Source organism: Balaenoptera borealis (genome assembly GCF_965194805.1).
Source record: "Balaenoptera borealis genome assembly, chromosome: 20".
Taxonomy (NCBI): domain Eukaryota; kingdom Metazoa; phylum Chordata; class Mammalia; order Artiodactyla; family Balaenopteridae; genus Balaenoptera; species Balaenoptera borealis.
The window spans coordinates 39,347,745-39,366,344 of NC_138879.1; the positions used below are offsets into that span (position 1 = coordinate 39,347,745).

The 18,600-nt window shown below is 56.4% G+C and overlaps 1 protein-coding gene across 2 annotated transcripts; it reads left to right on the forward strand.

Moving 5' to 3' along the window:
• Positions 1-8,771: 8,771 nt before the first annotated feature.
• On the forward strand, positions 8,772-16,649 carry LHX1 (LIM homeobox 1). Of its 2 annotated transcripts, none has more exons than XM_082373986.1 (6): positions 8,772-9,355; positions 9,750-10,367; positions 12,235-12,461; positions 12,558-12,835; positions 14,218-14,383; positions 14,799-16,649. In XM_082373986.1, exons 2-6 carry the CDS (start codon positions 10,198-10,200, stop codon positions 15,176-15,178), a joined length of 1,221 nt encoding a protein of 406 aa, XP_082230112.1. In that variant the 5' UTR covers positions 8,772-9,355; positions 9,750-10,197; the 3' UTR covers positions 15,179-16,649. The 2 variants fall into 2 exon arrangements, with proteins under 2 accessions (XP_082230112.1, XP_082230113.1); XM_082373987.1 differs by having other exon boundaries at positions 9,903-10,367.
• The last annotated feature ends 1,951 nt before the right edge of the window (positions 16,650-18,600 follow it).

Consider the following 18,600-nt stretch of genomic DNA (forward strand, 5'->3'; position numbering starts at 1 on the left):
CCCAGCAGGCGCACGCGCACGCGCGCGCGCACACACACACACACACACACACACACGTCCATGCAGACAAATCATGAATCATCTCCGTGGCTGAACACTTTAGCGTTCAGTAATATTCTCAGAGGCCCATGGTTTTCAGGCAAATCCCAGGTCTGTGCACAAGGACACTGCATAAATCCCTCCCCTTATGAAAGGCAAGTCTGAGCAGATGGGACCACTCTTAAGTACTGCAGAGCCCTCCCCATCTCTTGAGGAGCAGCAGGGGGCCAGCCCTACCAGCCCAGAGAGCAGAGATCTACAGAAGCTGCTCATTTTGAAGCTAATGTTCACATCCCCAACTTATCTCTCTGAGGGAGGTGTCCTGTTTGACCACACAATCCTCCCTCCCCTCCCTCAAGGGGAAATCAGATCTTAAAGGGAGATTGGAGGAAACCACTGCAGACCAAGTGGTGGCCAGAGTTGCGAAAGCAAAGATGAGCATCGGAGAGCGGTCCAGGACTGGGAGGAGGTAAGAGGCAAAAGGGCGCCTCCAACCCAGTTTCTTTCCATGCTAAGTCTGGGGAAATAACCTCACAGCAACTCCACTTTCTGATAACCTGCCTCATTAATATTTATTCAACAACAGATTTTTTTTAAGAAGAAGGAAGGGCCAGAAAATTAAACACTCGGCAGAAGTCGAGGCTTCCACCCCGTTCTCTGTCCAGCGCCCCACCTGCAGCCTAGGCCAGATATATATGCCACACCATCTACCACCCAGCCCCTACTCAGCTCCCCAGGTGTGTCAGAAAGAAATAAGGCAGGTGGATGGAGAGAGAGAGACAGACCTGGGCACCCCAGGTGCTCCCCAGGAAATGCACGGACTGTGAAATTACACCAGGGCTGGACAACTTACCACCACGCTGGAACCCTTGGGGTACTGAAATAATTAACTTGCTAATCAGCTACACCTTGCTCTTTCCTTTCTTCCTGGAAAAAACAATTGCAAATCGCCTTCACATCAGGTTCCTATGTCAGTTACTTGGAGACAAATGATGCTTTGGAAGAAATACACTCTCTGCCTGCATTTAAACTGAAATGGGTCCTACCAAGTGAGGCCTCCTCCTCATCCTCCCCACCCCTTCCCACCAGGCCTGGGGGGTGGGAGTGCATAGGGACAGAATGTTTCTGGAGAGACAGAGTTGTTTCTTCTGTCCATGGCACAGAGCTTTTCCACCTCCGCTACGCTTTCTCGCTGTCGGTCCTCTTCAGCCTGCTTGCTGGCACTAACCAGCCAAGATCCACGTGGAGAAAAGAGGATTGATTAGAATCGTAATAATAATCCCTGGCATTCGTCCGGCTTTAGCGTTTACAAAGTGTTTCCACACATTATCTCATTCGGTCAGAGGAGGTCGGAGCTAGAAGGGACCTGAGCAATTATGTAGCCAAATTCCCTCGGATTACAGATGGGGAAACTGATGCCCCAAAAGGTTCAGTGTGTTCCCCAAAGGTCACGTCTAAGGACAGTGTGGCCAGGTCCCCATGTTCACTGTCCAGAGACCCTGTGCTGCCTCCCATCCTCTGAAAAGAGGGAAAGGGCATGATCACCTTTCTGCTCCACTGTGGATGTAAACCAAGAAAGCAAAAAATTACAAGAGTAGGACATGAGAATGAGTAAAAGCTACTCTCATAAGACATGGTTTGTGGGGGCTGGGAGTGGAGGAGACTAGTGGACATGCTTCCCTGCTGTCTTTGTCTCTTCACTCCCCCTTCTCTCCAGGTTTAAAAATATGAACATTATGCAGTTTGGGATCTAAGGCTTAATTTGGCCACAGGTCCCAGGGGAGGGGGCCGGGGTGGGAGGTGCTTTCCTTGGATTCAAATCTGGCACCTACACTCCCAGGATTCACAGCATGATGGGCTCACGTGTGCACACGTGTGTCCACTCAAGACATTGGATTTAGTGGTGAAAAACAGGCATCTTGATCCTTTCACAGATCAGATGATTTGCAAATTAATAGCTCTGCCCCCACTCCAGGCTCTGAGGAGGTGAAAAAAGATTTCTGGTGAAGGGAGAAACAAGAGTGGGAAAATATCAAATGGGACAAGGAAGCAAACTGACATTGGATTCTATAGGAAAATACTTCCCTGTGAATGGCACGTGTGTATTTCGACGTGGGTCTTGGCATTTCCATGGGGCCGCCTTGCCCCTGTTGCCCCAGCCTCTCGGAAGGTAAGCGGTTCCTTTGTGTGTTCCGTTTATTACTAAGCCCAACTCTTTTCCCTCTAAAACTCCTTCTTCTCCCTGTTGAGCTGACCATGCTTCTGGATTTATGAAGAGAGATGTTTTAGCAGAAATCCCCCAGAGTGGCCCATCAGCCCTAAATCCCAGGCCCGCTCACCCCCCCAAGACCCCATGACACACAGCATGCCAACACGGTTTCCTCTTGCCTATGCATTAGCCATCCATTGTGGCAACCTGACATCTCTCACACATAAAACCGTAAGAGAGAAATAAAATATCCGTCTCTTGGCGAAAATAAAGCTTTGCCTCCCTCCTGATGTATAGGATATAAAATAAAGCCGCAGCTCCAATAGTGGCTTTTCCTTATGCCAGAGTTGCCTTTGCACACACAGAGACAATGAAGACGGATGGTTTGGGACGAGGCCCAGCCTCCTGGGGCCGCCTTCACCCTGTTTTATTACCGTCTCTGCCCCCCACCTGTCTTTTTCTTTCTTCTTCACTTTCTTTCCTTTCTGCTTTGGATGTGCCTTTTATATGCCCTTCTCTTTCTTTCCTCTGGAACTTTATCCCTCTTGCTCACTTTCTTTCTAAAGCATGACGGCAACAGGGAGAGAAGAGCCAAGTTTCTCACTTTCTCAAATACATGCCCGCCATCTCTCCCCACCTCCCTCTTCTCCAGACCCCCAACTCTCTCTGGACTGCCAGCCCCTATGACGAATTTTGCTGTTACTGCTTGGGGATTTGCTTTGGTCAAATGTACAAATGTTCCCAAGGGACAATTAAAAATGTATTTAGTTGGGGGAGTGGATTTTTTTTTTCCTGAGGAACTGCCCTCCCCCCTTTCCTCTCCCTAGACTGGGTGGTTTATGGATCTCAGCAATTATTTAGCCTCTGAGGAGCCAACAGAGCAAAGCTGCCACCTCGAAGGGGTGAGAGTTGACATTCACCTCCCAAACCCAAGCCTCAAAGCTGCATCATCAGACAGACTGTGGGCCTTGGGCCCCTTCGGGCCAACTCAGCTACCAGAGGTTTCGACCCAGTGCAACCCTCTCTCCCCTGCCTCTTTCCCCAGTCCTGAGAACTGAGGGTGCTGTGGGGAAAATAAGAGGGGCCCCTCCCTGTGCTCACACAGAGAGACAGAACCATCGCCCTCGCAGTCACAGACATGGTCACCTTCCTGCCCTCCCACACACTTGACACTCTCTCCCACGGTACATAGCGGCCACCTTTTTTCTCCTGTCCCCAGAGGCCTCACTCCTGCCAGGTGTGCGTTGCTCCCCTCTTGTGTCCCTCCACCCAAGTCTGAGTGGGTTTGTCCCCAGAAGCTTCTTCCCATCCTTGCCCTGACCTCATCCCTCCTGCTGCTTCCTAACTCATTCGAATCTTCGCCTGCTCTGCTAGGGGCTGCAGGACACATCCCAGGCCAGGGAAGAGTAAGTGGTGACTGAAAGAAGGGGGTGCAGGGTCTGGGCTCCTGGGGGAACAACAGGGAGGGGGAGCTTTGGTGTCGCCTGGAGGTAGGCAATGTCCAGCAGAGGGGCAGTGGGTGGCTTTCAGCCTCTGAGATTGATGAAGGGCATGTGTGTGTGTGTGTGTGTGTGTGTGTGTGTGTAGGGCTCCTGGGAACCCCTAATCTGAGCAGAGCTTTATTAGTGCAAACATGGAGGGGCTGGTGAGGCAGCAACATCTATGGAACTCTGTCCCCCAAAAAGGGGGGGCTTAGAGCTGCCAAGTGCAGAAAGAACTCAATCCCAGTCCCAAAGATGGTTAGCTTTGGGGTGTCTTTCTCTCTCTCTCCCCACCTGATGTCTCTCCAGATATCAGCAGTGACCACCGCCATTAGGTAAGGGGAGAGAGTCAATTAGTGAGAGGATTAATTACTCGGAGGCACGAGCCCCGTTTGTCTTCCTTACTGGCTGTGAGTGTGTTCAGACAGAGGAACACGGGCACGCACCCAAATACACATTGTTGTCACGCTGTCTTAGACGTTTTATTTATTTGTTGGATTCCTGCCCAGAGCCGCTCACACGCTTTTCCACGGGCTCTGAGTCTCCCACCAAAAAGGCCGCCTCCTTTTCTCCTGCCTGCGATCCCGACTGTCACACACCAGACACCCTCCAGTCACTGCCAGGACCCGCCCGCAACACCTGCTGGGTCCTGGGCTCTGAGCCTCTCCCTGCCGCCTTTTTTGTCGCTGGGTTTCTTTTCCTCCACTCCTCCACGCATTTCCCCCAGTATGTCTTTCCTCCTTTTATTCCCCACTTACTTTTCCACAGTCCTTCTCTGTTTTCCTCTGGGTTTCTGCCCTTATTTGCTGTTCCCATCCCCCTGCCCTGACTTCTGTCTTTCTCTCTCTGTCCTGCCTTCTCCAGCTCACCCTCTCCGTCCCAGACTCTCCATGTCCTGTCTTTGCTCCGCGCGGCGGTGCTGACTTGCATCTGAGATCACCACGCTCGACCTGGCTCCCCACTTCGTGCCCAGGGTGCCTCCAGCCCTCGTGGGAAGCCTGGCGTTGTTTACCCAGCCCGAGCTTGCACCGTGAAGGCCCGGCCGGATGCTGCCCTTTCCTGGCCTCGGGGTCCCCCTCCTCCCCCCACCCGGGCCTTGGAAACATGGCTGGGGCAAGTACACAAAGGGGCAGGGTGACAAGACCCCCAAACTTCTCGCCTTCAGTAGCACACTGACCCAGGAATCTCGGGCAAACCCCCTAACTTGGGTTTCTTCCCCGGGAAAGAGCTAATACCGATCCCCCCTCTTACTATGTGGTTCTGGGCAGGTTGCGATAAAAACTGTAAAGTGCTGCACGCAAGTAGATCATTTCCAGGAGAGAGTGTTGGAGTGAGATTAAGGCAACCCGAGGCAGGAGCAAACGAGAGAGGGCAAGGAGAGAGCGGGGAGAGGTCAGATCAGATCCCAGGGACTCGGGCCAGCTTCCTGCGTCGCACGTGTGGCGTCCTCACCGAGTCTGTGCAGAGCTTGCGTGGCCTCCGGTCCTGGAAGGGTCCCGGACGCGCCCGGCTCGCTCCCTCCTCCCTCTTCCTGGAAGGTGGCGGCTGGTCGCGCCCTATTGCTGCGGGCCGGGCGCAGGTACCCATCTAGAGCCCGCTCCGCCCCAGGCGCCCCCTTTCGCGGCCTCACCGCCGGTTTCTGGAGGCCGCGGGCTGTACAGGAGCGCCCTGGGCGAGGAGGGAAGCGGCCGGGGCGGTGGGCGTTATCGGGACCAACAGCAGCCGACCTTGTCGGCAAGCTCGGGTCCTTGGGCCTCCCAAGCCACTCGTCGGGGAGGGAGGCCACATAGGGCTCGGAATCAAGGAGGCGGCGGGAAGAAAGGGGGTGCAGGAGGGGGAGCCTTCAGCCCCCCAACTGCAGGGCGGCTGGGAAGAGCTGGCAGAACCCTCCCATCCCCCGTTTCCGGGCCAGGTCCCTCCTCTTGGGCTGATCCTCAAGGCGATTCTCATAGCGGAAACCTGTGATGTGAAAGCCGCTTCCAGGGCCCTCTGGGGTCTTTTCCAAGGACGTCTGGGATGAGGTCCAGAGGATTCTGCGGCCACTGAGCGATGACTGGGCGGCAGATTGCCCCTCCCGGCACCCGGTGCAGAATTTACACCACCTGGCAGCCGCGCGCTGTGCGTGGTTGTGGGTATGGGAGACGTGGAGAGCTTTGGGTAGAAAGCGCCTGCGGACTTCAGGACGCAGGCAGTAAGGGTGGCGGAGAGGGTGAGGAGGCAAGTTTGGTGCTCTTGGCTGAGCAGACATGGGTTTAAAAGCAGAGCTGAGCTGAGAAGCTTCGGAGACGGTCAGTTTTCTCTCCATGTCTCTGCGACCAATTACATTTTAAAATAAAAGCTCAATGGAAATAAGAAGAAAACACATTAATCTACTGTGCTGTCGCCTTGGAGGCGTTAAAATTGGACTTAAATTTCTAGAATCAGGAGCCAGGAGGCGCGCTTCGAGTTTCTCACCCCGACGCCCTGCGAGACACCGGGGTTAGTTCCCGCGGACCTGTTTACTGAGCCATCTGGACCCCGGAGCCCGATGGCCTAGAGTCCGCGTCCTGCCCTCGCCCTCAACTCTCTTGCCGCGCTAGTCCGCCCGCAGGGAGGGACCCTCTTTCCCCCACGTCGAGGTCCCCGCACCCCCAAACGGCTGCAGCAAACCTCCTCCAGCCCACTCGAAAGGAGACGGCAGGCCTCGGGTTCAGGAAGGGCCGGCAGCCGGGTCCAGCTGTCGCCCCGTAAGTCCCCGCCGACTGCCCCCCACCCCCGCGGTCCCTCTGCTTTGCATGAGAAGGAGCCCAGCTGGGGCGGGGGCGGGGTGGAGCCACTCGGGACAGGGTCCGCTATAGATTCCAGAAAGGGGCGGTTGAGTTGAGCGCGCTGGCGGCGAGAACCAAGACAGCTGGGGGTGTGGGGGGGGTGGGGAGAGCGTGGAGACCGCTCACAGGACCACCCCCTCCCGCGGGCCTCACCCGGCGCAGCGGACTGGGGAGGTGCCTCCGGGTCAGGGTGGAGGAGGCGAGGACCCCTCGCCACGCAGCTCTTAGCGCCTCCCCGGGTCCTGGAGTACGGGCTACGGGTCGGCTGGCTCCTGGAAATGCCGGGTCCGCGGGAGGAGCACAAAGCCAAGTCGCATCCTTCGAAGCCGCCCTGCTGGGTTGGAGAGCCGCCCTCCGCATCCCCAGCTCTGCCCTGAGCCCCGGCCTGGGAGAGACCCGCGTAGGGGGCTGTTGCGAGAGACAACCAGCCCCAACGCCGCCCTCCCCGCAGTGGGGAGCCAGAGGCCAGGTGTGTGTGGAGGAGGTGCGGAGAAGGCGAAAGGGCCCTCGCGCCCAGAGGTCAAGATGGGCGGAGCGCCAAAGAGCCTCACTGCCGGCCTTGGCTTCGGCTTCCAGTGAAAAGGTGACGCGGACGGCAAGGCGGGGGCTGCCGGCGGGCCTCGGGGGTGCAGGGCTGGGCGGGCGGAGGCTTAGAGGAAGGAAAAGAGTGTTGGCAGAGCCCTAAAATCCCAGTCCACAGAGCGCAAACCAAATTCGCTGTTGCGGCTAACCGGTTCGTTCGAAGAGGGTATTCCATTTTGCAAAGAACTGGATTCCTTGCCTGCCACGTTCATAACAATTGCATTGCAGGGCGCATTTCCCCCAACTTAGCTCCGGCCGTGTGTGAGATGTCTGAACCCAGCACCGCGTGGGGGGTCAAAAGGCCATTCTCAAAATACCGGCTAGACCTTGCTGGCTGGCTGCCCATCCTTATTTCCTTCCACACTCGGGCCGAATGCGCCTTTCTAACACCCCTGCCCCCAAAAAACAAAAACGAGGAGCAAATGCGGGACTGCCGAGCCCTACCACCTTCAGATTTCACTTGGGGAGAAGTCCCGGTTAAGCATAGAAATGGTGCTGTCGAAACGGAATTTGGTATTTGACTGGTATGGGCCGCGGAACTAGAGTGACTCTTCGAGGCTAAGAGTCTCAGGACCCGGACCCGACCCCCACTTCTGGGAAAATCTGCCCCCGTGGGCAGTGGTCCCTAGTTTATACCCTGAGGAAAATTAGGGAAGTATAGGTTGCCTAAGACGTGAACTACTGGAGGTTGTTCTGCGCTTGTCCGGGGAAGCTGGTGCCAGCCCGGAGCCTGGAAAAGGGGACAGGGCGGCCGGGCCCGTACTCTGCACACCCCAATCCTCTGCAGCCTCGCCGTGGAGCCCCCAGGACGTCCCCGTTCCCACCGTCACTACCGCCACACCCCAGCCGCCGCTATTGCCCCATGGTTTCCCGCCTAGTCTTTTGTTTTTGTATGGAAAAGGTGTCTCCGGATCACAGTTTTCTCACAACTTCTCGCCGGGGTTGCAACTCCTCACCCGAGGCGCTTCCCCACCCACTCTTTTCCCCCGCCCCGGCGCCGCGCCTCCGGTCTCCCCCGCCCCACCAGGAAACCGCCGGAATCAACTTTCCAAGACTGCGCTGCGGGAAACAGACACCCAGATCTCCCAGAGACCCGGACCCTGTGGACTTTGGATGGACTGGGGGAGGGGGCACACAAGGAGGGACCGGAGGAAGGAGATTCTGCTGCCAAACGCCCTCCCCCGCCCAACTCCCCCAAAGACAAGCGCTGCGCCCGGGGCAAACTTCTAGGCCAAGAAAGCAAGAGGAAAAAAAAAAAAAAAAGCCAGCACCCGCTGAACTGCAAAGCCAAAGAGTGCACCTGGGCCGCCGAGGCTCCCGGACCCAGCTGCACCCCAACCTCCCACAAGGCTCGATCTTGGGTTACTGCCCCTCTCCGGCAGAACTCTGCCCTCCGCCTGCGCCTACTCCCGCGCTCTCTCAGTCTCTCCCACCGAAACCGACGCCTTACCGGAGCAGCAGGGGACCCGGGCACCTCGCTGCCCGCCGCCCGCACCGCGCCGGGCCGCGGTTGCCGCCGCCACTGATCCTCTAAACGCGGTCTCCCGGCACTCTCCCCAGCCGGGGGATGCAGAATGGTTTACAGAGGGACCGCGAGCCGCTGATTGGTCGCAGGCCGCCGTGACGTCGGCGGGCGCTGCATTAAGGCGAGGGGGCTTCCAGAGCCCAGCCAACAGCCAGGAGCAGTGACCGAGCCACCGGAACTGGGGAGAGACGCGCCGGGGCGGCGGACTGGGCCAGGAGACCAGGGACAGAGGGACGCTTGTCCGGGGACAGCCTGCAACGAACTGCGGCCCGGAAGGCGAGAGCGGCGGCCCGTGCCGAGCTGTTCCAGCCGCACAGAACTGTAGCCGCTGCACCAGGACGTTTTTTAAAAAGCTCTTCAAGCTACTCCCCCTCCCCCCGACTCCTCCCGCTGCAAAAGAAAAGAAAAAAAAAAAAAAAAGGAAGGAAGGAAAGAGGCTAGAAAGGAAACCCAGATTTGCCATCACAACGAAAAAAGAGGGGAAAAGGAAAAGAAAAGAAAGTCGAGAGACTGTGGGGTTGCACGCAGGCAGCTGGAGCGTGGGCCGAGCGATGTGGGGCTGCGCGCCCAGGCGGCCGCGAGTTGCTACTGGAGCCACGATGCACGGCCAGGCGCGGTGAGGAGCCAGACGGCACCCCCTCCCCGAAGGAGTCCAGGCGCAGGGAGGGCCGTCCCGAGGAGACGGAGGCCGCCAGGCAGGCCACGGGCCGAGGTGACGGGGCTGGGGCGGTGGGGAGCGGGCGCGCGCACCTGGCTGCGTCCGCCCGGAGTTGTCCCTCTCACTCTCGATTGACACAAACACTTCTCCAGAAGGGGGGAAACCTAAGCAACAACAACAATCAACAACGAGATCTTCCTCCTTTCCTCCCTCCCTCCCTTCCCCCGCGGCCTGCCCCCACCCCCTCCCCCAGGCCCACCGCAGGCTCCCAGGGCGTCCGGACCCGTTGCGCGAGGCCGACAGTTTAGGATCCAAAGCTTCCCTACTCGTTTGGTTCTTCTCTTTTATAAAAAGAGGAGGGGAAATTCCGGTGACGGGCAGCCCTGCATACACACACACACCCGCCCTCATACCCCGACAAAAGCAGATGCACTTTGACTTCTGACAGCTCTACCTCAAACCCGAGAGAACTCAGCGGCGCTTTCCCTGCAAGCCGAGCTCGCCGCGTCGTCCTCTTCCTTCTCCGACTCCGTTTTATTTATTTATTTCCGTTCCTGTCGCCGTTCTCGGTGACCTTCACTCCTTCGCGGGCTCTGGACAGAAGAGTCGCTTTCTCGCCCGCCTGAGACTCTTTCCTCGCCCCAGGAGCGGCGGCGGCGCTGCTGTGCCCCGGGGCCTCGGGGCTGTCGGGCTGCACACTCCACCGAGGCGCACCCCGCCCCCCATCAGCCTCCTCCCTCTCTCTGATTTTCCGGTGCGGGTTTCGGTTTGCACTGCCAAGTGTGTCTCCCCATTTTGGAGGGGCTGGGGAGTTCCTGCCGGTCGTGTTGGTGAATCATCCCCTCGGCTCTACCTGCGCTTCTCTCTCCGGGCCTCACCCGACCAAACCAAAGACCATGGTGCACTGTGCCGGCTGCAAAAGGCCCATCCTGGACCGCTTCCTCTTGAACGTGCTGGACAGGGCCTGGCACGTCAAGTGCGTCCAGTGCTGTGAATGTAAATGCAACCTGACCGAGAAGTGCTTCTCCCGGGAAGGCAAGCTCTACTGCAAAAACGACTTCTTCCGGTGAGTACTTCCCTCGCGCGCCTCTGCTGCTCCTTCCCCGCGGGCCCTTCCCAGCCAGCTTCGGATCAGAGGTCAGCGTGGCCGCGGCGGCCGCATTAGGAACTGCCTTTGGAGAGGGCAGCCAAGTCGCGGGGGCTCCCGCCTCTTCGCCAGCTGGCGCGCTGGGCTCCCCGGGACGCGGCCTGCTTTCGTCCTGGAAATTGTGGGTCCGGGCTTGGCTGCACGTGCCTGGGAAGAAAGAGTCTGAACTCGCCTCTGAGCCAGAAGCCTCTCCAAGCTTGGAAGGAGGTAGCTCAGCCTCAGGAGGTGTAGCCCCGGCTCCTGCCTTTCCCTTTGCAGAGCTCTCCAGCGACTGCGTTCTCCGGGCCTCCCGGCTTTGCTCGTCCTCCAGGCTGAGCTTAGAAGCTCGGGCTAGCTCCATGCCACTGTCTTTTCCGTCTCCGAGAAGTCTTGGCGGGAACCGCCGAGCCTTTTGCATGGAGTGTCCGAGTCGCCTGCGGTGGCAGCGGCAGGGAAGCGCTCGGCCATGGTGCCTATCCTGCACGCCCCAGGGTCTTCCTGAAACCCGGATGGGCCTCCCAGCGCCGACCTGGGCACACCACTGCACGGTAGCCTAGACCTTACCCGGCTGCCCGGGTTGGCGGGAGGTTCGGCCTCCGCCCAACGCCGACCTCGGCTCTGAGGCGCAGGCTCCGCTCGGAGCTCTCCCAGGCTCTGCCCGCCACAGCCCGCCACCTCCTTGCCGAAACCTGGGGAAAAGCTGAGACCCGGGTCCTCGGAGCCGGGGGACTTCTCCCGACAACCCTCCTCCGTTTAGCATTTTAATTGAATCCTCTTAAAGTTACTGTCTTGCCACCAAATCCACACAACACACAAGTCAACAGAGAACTGGAGCAAAATCGAATTGAAATTCCCTTGTGCCCGTTTGAAATCTCCCAGTTTACTTGGCTGACTTGGTCTCTGCTTTTCTCTGAGTTTGTGGTGACAGATCAAACTGGGGGACAGAGTGGGGGTTCGAAGCCACCCGGGTCGCTTTGCTCAGAGGCCTGGGACGCGCTGTCCCCAGTGCATCCCCGGGATGCGCGGCTCTGGTTGCGGCGGACCATGGAGCAAAGCTCTGTCCGCTGGTATTGCCGAGAGCAAGCGCAGGCTGAGCCTCTGGGCCTCGGCAGGTGGTGCCGGGCCTCCCGCTACTGGCGGGAGCCGAGCCAGGGAGCGGCGAACGGTGCCGACTGCCAGTGGGCCCCAGAAGCCTGGCTCCCGCGAAGCGCGGCCCGGCACCTAGAGCCCCCATGCGGTCTAGCTTGCGCCAACCTGCTGGGCTTTGGGCTTGAACGTGGCGACGGCCTGGCTGTGGCCATCCGGGCTCTCCGCGGCTGTTTGTTTACCCGCGGCCGGACTGGACCTTGCCAACCCCTAGCGCGTGCGCGCGTTCTTTTTCGACGAAGGAGAGGCAATATAGAGAAAAGCGGCGTTCGAGACGCATTTGTGTGGCGCTCTAATTTTGTTCTCCGAATCTAATCGGAAAATAGGTGCCTCCCTCTCCCTTCCCGTCGCCACCTTGCCGCCTTCTTCGGCAGCGCTTTTTCCCTCTGGGACAACGCTGGGCGGGAGGCTAGGGGTGGGGGCAGCTTGAACTCCTTACTCCATCGTTCTAACCCTGTATATCTCCTCCCTGACTTTTCACTGGTGCCCCGCGCTTTCTCCTGCCTTCTTGCCTGCTTAATCGGCATTCTGCCTCTCTTTTTGGCTCTCTCTCTCTTTCTCCTTTTCCTCTTTCCTATTCTTCTTTCTCCACTTTCTTTCTCTATCGCCTTTCTCCCTGTTTCTGTCTTCCCCTGGCCCTCGCCAACCTGCCCCCCTGCAGGTGTTTCGGTACCAAATGCGCAGGCTGCGCGCAGGGCATCTCCCCTAGCGACCTGGTGCGGAGAGCCCGGAGCAAAGTGTTTCACCTGAACTGCTTCACCTGCATGATGTGTAACAAGCAGCTCTCCACCGGCGAGGAGCTCTACATCATCGATGAGAACAAGTTCGTCTGCAAAGAGGATTACCTAAGCAACAGCAGCGTCGCCAAAGAGAACAGCCTCCACTCGGGTGAGGCCCTAATTCCCGGCTCCTTAGGGGCGGGCGGGTCCCGGGGGAGGAAGGCCCGCCAAGGTTGCTGCTCACCTGTCCCTTCCCTCTCCCCAGCCACCACGGGCAGTGACCCCAGTTTGTCTCCGGACTCCCAAGACCCGTCGCAGGACGACGCCAAGGACTCGGAGAGCGCCAATGTGTCGGACAAGGAAGGTGGCAGCAATGAGAACGACGACCAGAACCTGGGGGCCAAGCGGAGAGGGCCGCGCACCACCATCAAAGCCAAGCAGCTGGAGACGCTGAAGGCCGCCTTTGCCGCTACACCCAAGCCCACGCGCCACATCCGCGAGCAGCTGGCTCAGGAGACTGGCCTCAACATGCGTGTCATCCAGGTCAGGGCCCGAGCGTGCCACTCAGTTCCCTAGAGGCCCACACAGCTACTCCGTGCAGGCCGAGCTGGGGCGGGGGGCTGTTTTGCGGAGCAGAGCAAGTCCCTGGAGGCTGGCGGAGGGGGAGGGGAGAGGCCCAGACACAACCCTACCCGGTTCGAACTTCGAAGCGTCGCCAGATGTGTAGAGCATCTGGAATTCCCTATACCTCCTCCTCTTCCTGGTCCAGCGCAGGTGAGAGTGGTGACGGTGGGGGAGGGACGGGGAGCATGAGGCTGGAGGAGGGGACACTGTCGGACACTGCGACGAGAGTTGGGACCTGTCTGTCTGCGCTACCACCCCTGTTCGGGAGGAGCCAAGAGGTCGCTGTGCATCCGGGAATTAATCGGTTCCGCTGGCTTCTGCACAACGTAATCTCCCTGTGCGGGTCCCCACCGCCAACTTTGTGGGTCTCTTGCCCCAGTTAAACAAGCCCCAGAGCAGAGACTTCCCCTCCGAAGAGAGGTGGGCTGTCCAGGTTTGAAGGGAAGGTGGTCGGGGCGAGAGTCAGCTCTACCTCGGCCTGTTCAGAGTAGCATGGGATGGGAGGTGGCCATCCAGGCAGCTGCGCAGGTGCCCGCTGCGAGGTCTTGAGACTGCGTGTATTCAATCGGGCCCGAGTCTTGGGCCCAAGGTTAGGTGTCCGGTGCCTGGAGGCTCTGCGAGGGTATGGGTGGATGTGCCTGGGAGGCTGTGTGCATGGGCACACTATTCAGGCTGCCCTCCACGGGGGCCCTCTGCCTTTGAAAGGTTGTGCGATCTTGTGCGCAGGTGAAGGGGAGGCTGCATGTCTGTGTCACTACCAGTGAGAGGCTGTGGATAAGTACATTTGGCACTGGGAGATTGTGCGTGGGTGGAAAAGGAGACTGTGGGTTTTGGTGTCACTATCTTTGGGAGACTGTCAACAGGAGGCTGTTTGGATCTCCGTCACTATCATGCGGGGGAGGGGGCTGCCAGGGTCCCTGAAAGGGAAGCTGTGTGTCTGATACTATTTGGGGAGGTTGAGCCTCGGTGTGTACAGCCCCCCGGAAGCTGTAACTGTGTCGGTGGAATTATTAGAAACAACTCCAACTGCCTCATGTTGAGCAGGGCGGCTTGCCCAGGTTCCTCTGTCGGGAATCCTGTTCACCATGGGCTCAAGGGCCACCCTGCGCGGTCCTACTCAGAGACCGCGTCCCCCCCCCCCCCCCCATATACAACACACACACACACACACACACACACACACACACAGCCCGGAATCCGCGAGTTAGGCGGTGAGGGGCCAGGTCCGGCCGCGCACCCGAAGTCGTAGGTGGGGTCTCCGGGGCCTCACCACCGCCCCCCCCACCGCGTGTGTGCTTCAGGTCTGGTTCCAGAACCGACGGTCCAAGGAACGGAGGATGAAGCAGCTAAGCGCGCTGGGCGCTCGGCGCCACGCCTTCTTCCGCAGTCCGCGCCGGATGCGGCCGCTCGTGGACCGCCTGGAGCCGGGCGAGCTCATCCCCAACGGGCCCTTCTCCTTCTATGGAGGTGGGTGCGCTGCCTAGGGGCAGGGCGCGGGCAGGGCGCGGGCAGGGCGGGGTTGGCTTCGTCGGAAGCGGGTGGCAGCGCGGAGGCGCTTCTGGCTTTCTTAGAGAAGTGGAGAGTAGGGAAGAGATGGGTGGAGAGTAGGGAAGAGATGGGTGGAGGCTGGGGAGTATAATCGAGGGGAGGTAGTGAGACCGAACCGAATTCCCGATCCTGAATGAGGCGAATGGGCAGGTAGGGAGCAGCTCCAGCGTTCGCACCCAGCCTTCCCCGTGCTCCCAGCCCGGCAGGGGAGCCCGGCGACTGGGGACTTCGCCGAGTTGCCTTCCCCAGCCGGCTCGCGGGCCCGCCTTCCCGCCCTGTCACCCCGCCCCACCCAGGGCCCCGCCCTGACAGCCTCCTCACCGCCGCTCCGCAGATTACCAGAGCGAGTACTACGCTCCCGGAGGCAACTACGACTTCTTCCCGCAAGGCCCCCCGTCCTCGCAGGCTCAGACGCCAGTAGACCTGCCCTTCGTGCCGTCGTCCGGGCCTTCCGGGACACCCCTGGGTGGCCTGGAGCACCCGCTGCCCGGCCACCACCCGTCGAGCGAGGCTCAGCGGTTCACCGACATCCTGGCGCATCCTCCCGGGGACTCGCCCAGCCCCGAGCCCAGCCTGCCCGGGCCTCTCCACTCAATGTCGGCCGAGGTCTTCGGGCCCAGCCCACCCTTCTCGTCGCTGTCGGTCAACGGAGGGGCGAGCTACGGAAACCACCTGTCTCACCCCCCCGAAATGAATGAGGCAGCCGTGTGGTAGCGGAGACGCGCACGATCCGCGGAGTTCGTGGTTGTACAGAAATGAACCTTTATTTAAGAAAAACAGAAAAAAAAAGAAAAAAAAAACATAAAAGCAAGTCATTCCCCCCACTTCCTCCAGCTTGGGAGACCATTTTCCGTCTGGGGAGACCGGATGGGAAAGGGGGACACGAAATAGAATCCAAATCCGCCTGGAGGTAAACTGGGATCCGTGCGCTGGCTGGCAAGGTGCAGAACTGGGGCTCCCGCAGGGAAACGCAGACCTCTCCCCACCTCCCACCTGGACCCGGATCCTTGGACAGACACCGCCGGCGTGAGCGAGAACCCGGCGGGCTGCATAAAAACACCCACGGCAGCCGCGGGGGGCGGCCAGTCGGTGGTGACGCCAGGAGCCGCGGGGAGGGAGGCTGCGCCCGCAGCCGGTTGAGGGCGGTGAAGCGGCCGGGGCGCTCCCGGGCCAGCCAGGAGGGTTCTGGCTCTGGGAAATTTATTAGTGTTGTCTCAGAGTTCAGCAACAGCGACAGCAAACTTATAGCTTCAGAAACGCCGACCTGCTGTGCATCAGGTGGGACTATATATATATATATTTTTTGTCTCTCTGGGTTTTTTGGTTTTTTTGTTTTTGCCAAAATTGCAAAATTCTAAATGTAAAGCCCTCAGTATCAACTCTTCTACCTTCACAAAGCTCTACACACACACACACACACACACACACACACTCAATAGGATGGTCTCCAGCCAGACCTCTTAGTAAAATGACTTGAACATCAGCTGTACAAGAAAAGTATTCTACCTTCACACACACAAAATTAAAAAAAAAAACTATTGAACTAAAAACAGTCAACTGTTTACGTATAACGTTAAATTCAGGAGTTCAGTGTTTTACTAATATATCCTGTTTTGAAACCTCTTGTTCAAAACAAAGTGTTTTGAGCAATCAACCAAAATTGTTCATTTTCTTTTCCTGTAGATGTTCTGACAGATTTACAGGGCTCACAGCTCACTGTGCTAGTATGTAAAAAGGTGTTGTTTACACAAGGCAAAGAGAAAACATGATATTCAGACACTTGCCAAATAGAGTAATTATAGCACAAATACTGTAAAGGTGCCTGGCACCACAACCTGAAAAAGTGTTAAAAAAAAAAAAAAGTGTTACAAGGTTTAAAAAAAAAAACTTTGCTAATTTTTAGTCCTGTTGAACATTCATGGAATTGTTAATATGACTTATATAGACCCACACAGGTTTTATTTTTGTGTCTTTAAAATAAAAGTCCAAAATATTTAAATTTTATGGTCAAATATGCAGTCAACAGCTGCTACTTTTTTCTTTATATATTAAATTTCTCATATGTCTTTTATTGTTCTGATAAACCTAAGCTTGTGTGACCTCCAGTGCATATTAGACCATTCACTGTATGAAAGAAAACATGTTGAATAAATTTGTGAGTTTTTAATAAAAATAGAAAATCTGATGTTTAGATAATTGGTGTGTTATTTGATGTTTTAACAACTAGAATTGAGCTGTGATGGAGCCGAATGACCTCTCAGAAGCCAGGAGGAAGAGAGACAGGACTGGTGGATCTGTTTTTACCTTGGCTGTAGTTGAACCCCTTTGCTAATGCCAGCCAAGCTTTTCTCTGTGCCTTCCTGCTGTTATTAACTACAGATTTGCATTCTGTGAATTTTAACGGATACAATTGAAGAGATGTTGGCCGATAAGTTAATATAGAACTGGAAATAGAAATCAAATCCATGGCTAAAAATGAGTGGTCCCAGTCTGTCATTAAGCATGAGACCCCATGTACTCTCTCCCTCTCCCCTCTAAACAGGCAAAACCAGACTTCTGAACGTCGGTTACCTATAAGTAGGTAGTTAGAGGTGGTCCTTTTCTATTTCAATTCATTTCCCATAGATAATCCTGCTTTCTAACTTGGTGGTTTGAAAGATAACATAAAATGAATGTACAGCACAGCTATAAATGAAATACTTTAATCCCTTTCACAGAACTGATGTGAAATAGTTGTTTTATAGTATTTGTTTCATTTGAAGTTTCCCAGAAGGAAAACTATTTTGCTTGGCACAAGATACATATTACTTTCTCTGAAAGAGTAGTAAAAATAACCAATATAGAAATCAAATTTCAACTGAGAGTTGCCATAAGGTTCTGAAAACTAGTTCAATCCCTTCCAAGTCTTCATTAAACATGGAAGGAATTTAAATATTTTATCTGCTGTGAAATACGTGTGTGTGTTTTATTATCAGCCACTACCACAGTTCCAGAATTTCTTTTCCAAATCACCTACATTTCAGTCTGGATTCTTTATTTCCTTTTTTTTTTTTTTAATCAAGGGTTTTACATGAAATGGTATGCAATTTCCAGTGTTGTTCTTATATTTTGTTAAGACACAACCAAGTGTATCTTTCTTGCTAAGAAGGCTTTAAAGTAAATATTTCACTGCATCCACATGACAGCTTATTCAATGGGGAGGACTATCTGGGTGGAATCTGACAGTGTTCTTTCAGAAATCCAAATTTATGAAATACTGGGGAGACTTTTGAAACTCCTAGCCTCTGCATGCGGCACATTTATTTATCTGCTTTGTATGCAGATCGCCTTGTTTTTGCCCTTTTAGCATTTATATACATTAAATCATAGCCAACTTATTCATTATAGCCAGCCTCCTTTAAAGACATTCATTTAACTGAACGTATGCTCATTGGGAAGCCACATCTTCCTATCAAGGCTGCTGAATTATTTAGCAGCTTTATTGTGGAATCCGGTACTTGATAAGCATTTTAGAGTTGGGTGCTCGGTGTGGACGCAGTTCTTCTCTCTGACTTCTCTCTGGCAGCAGCTCGGTCTTTCCCCTTGGAAGCTGTGTCCAGAACCTTAACGAATCCCTGGACAGGTGGCAAACTTCAGTGGTCAAATTTGGAGCCGCCCGAGGCGGGGAGGTCTAGGGATGTCAGGGACTGTTCTTGTTCCCATCAGAGCTGTGCTGCCCACCTCTGGCCCTGAGATACAGAGGAGCGCTGCACCATCCCACTGTGCCTGGGCGCTCCCCGGAGAGGCGTGCGGGCGGGAGGGGAGCGCCCAGGCGGTCCCTTCCGACCCCGAACGCAGTCTCCTCTCCTGCCTGGCTTGGCAGCCTGGTTTCTCCCCGCAGCCATCTTAAAGCTGCCACCTCTGTGCCTCTAGCCACCTGCCCTCAGGGTTCCGGCGACTGGGAGCTGCCATCTGCCCTGGACGAGGGGGGCATAGCTCACCCAACTCTCTTTTCCAGGATGGGGAAAAGTGGGAACTGCTTTAGGGCTAGACAAGGTGGGGGAGGGCGACGTGTGAAGAGCCAGGACAGGCATTGGCAGGGGCCTGGGACCCTTGATAGTATCTGAGAAGGGAGAAAGGTAAGAACATGGTTTCCC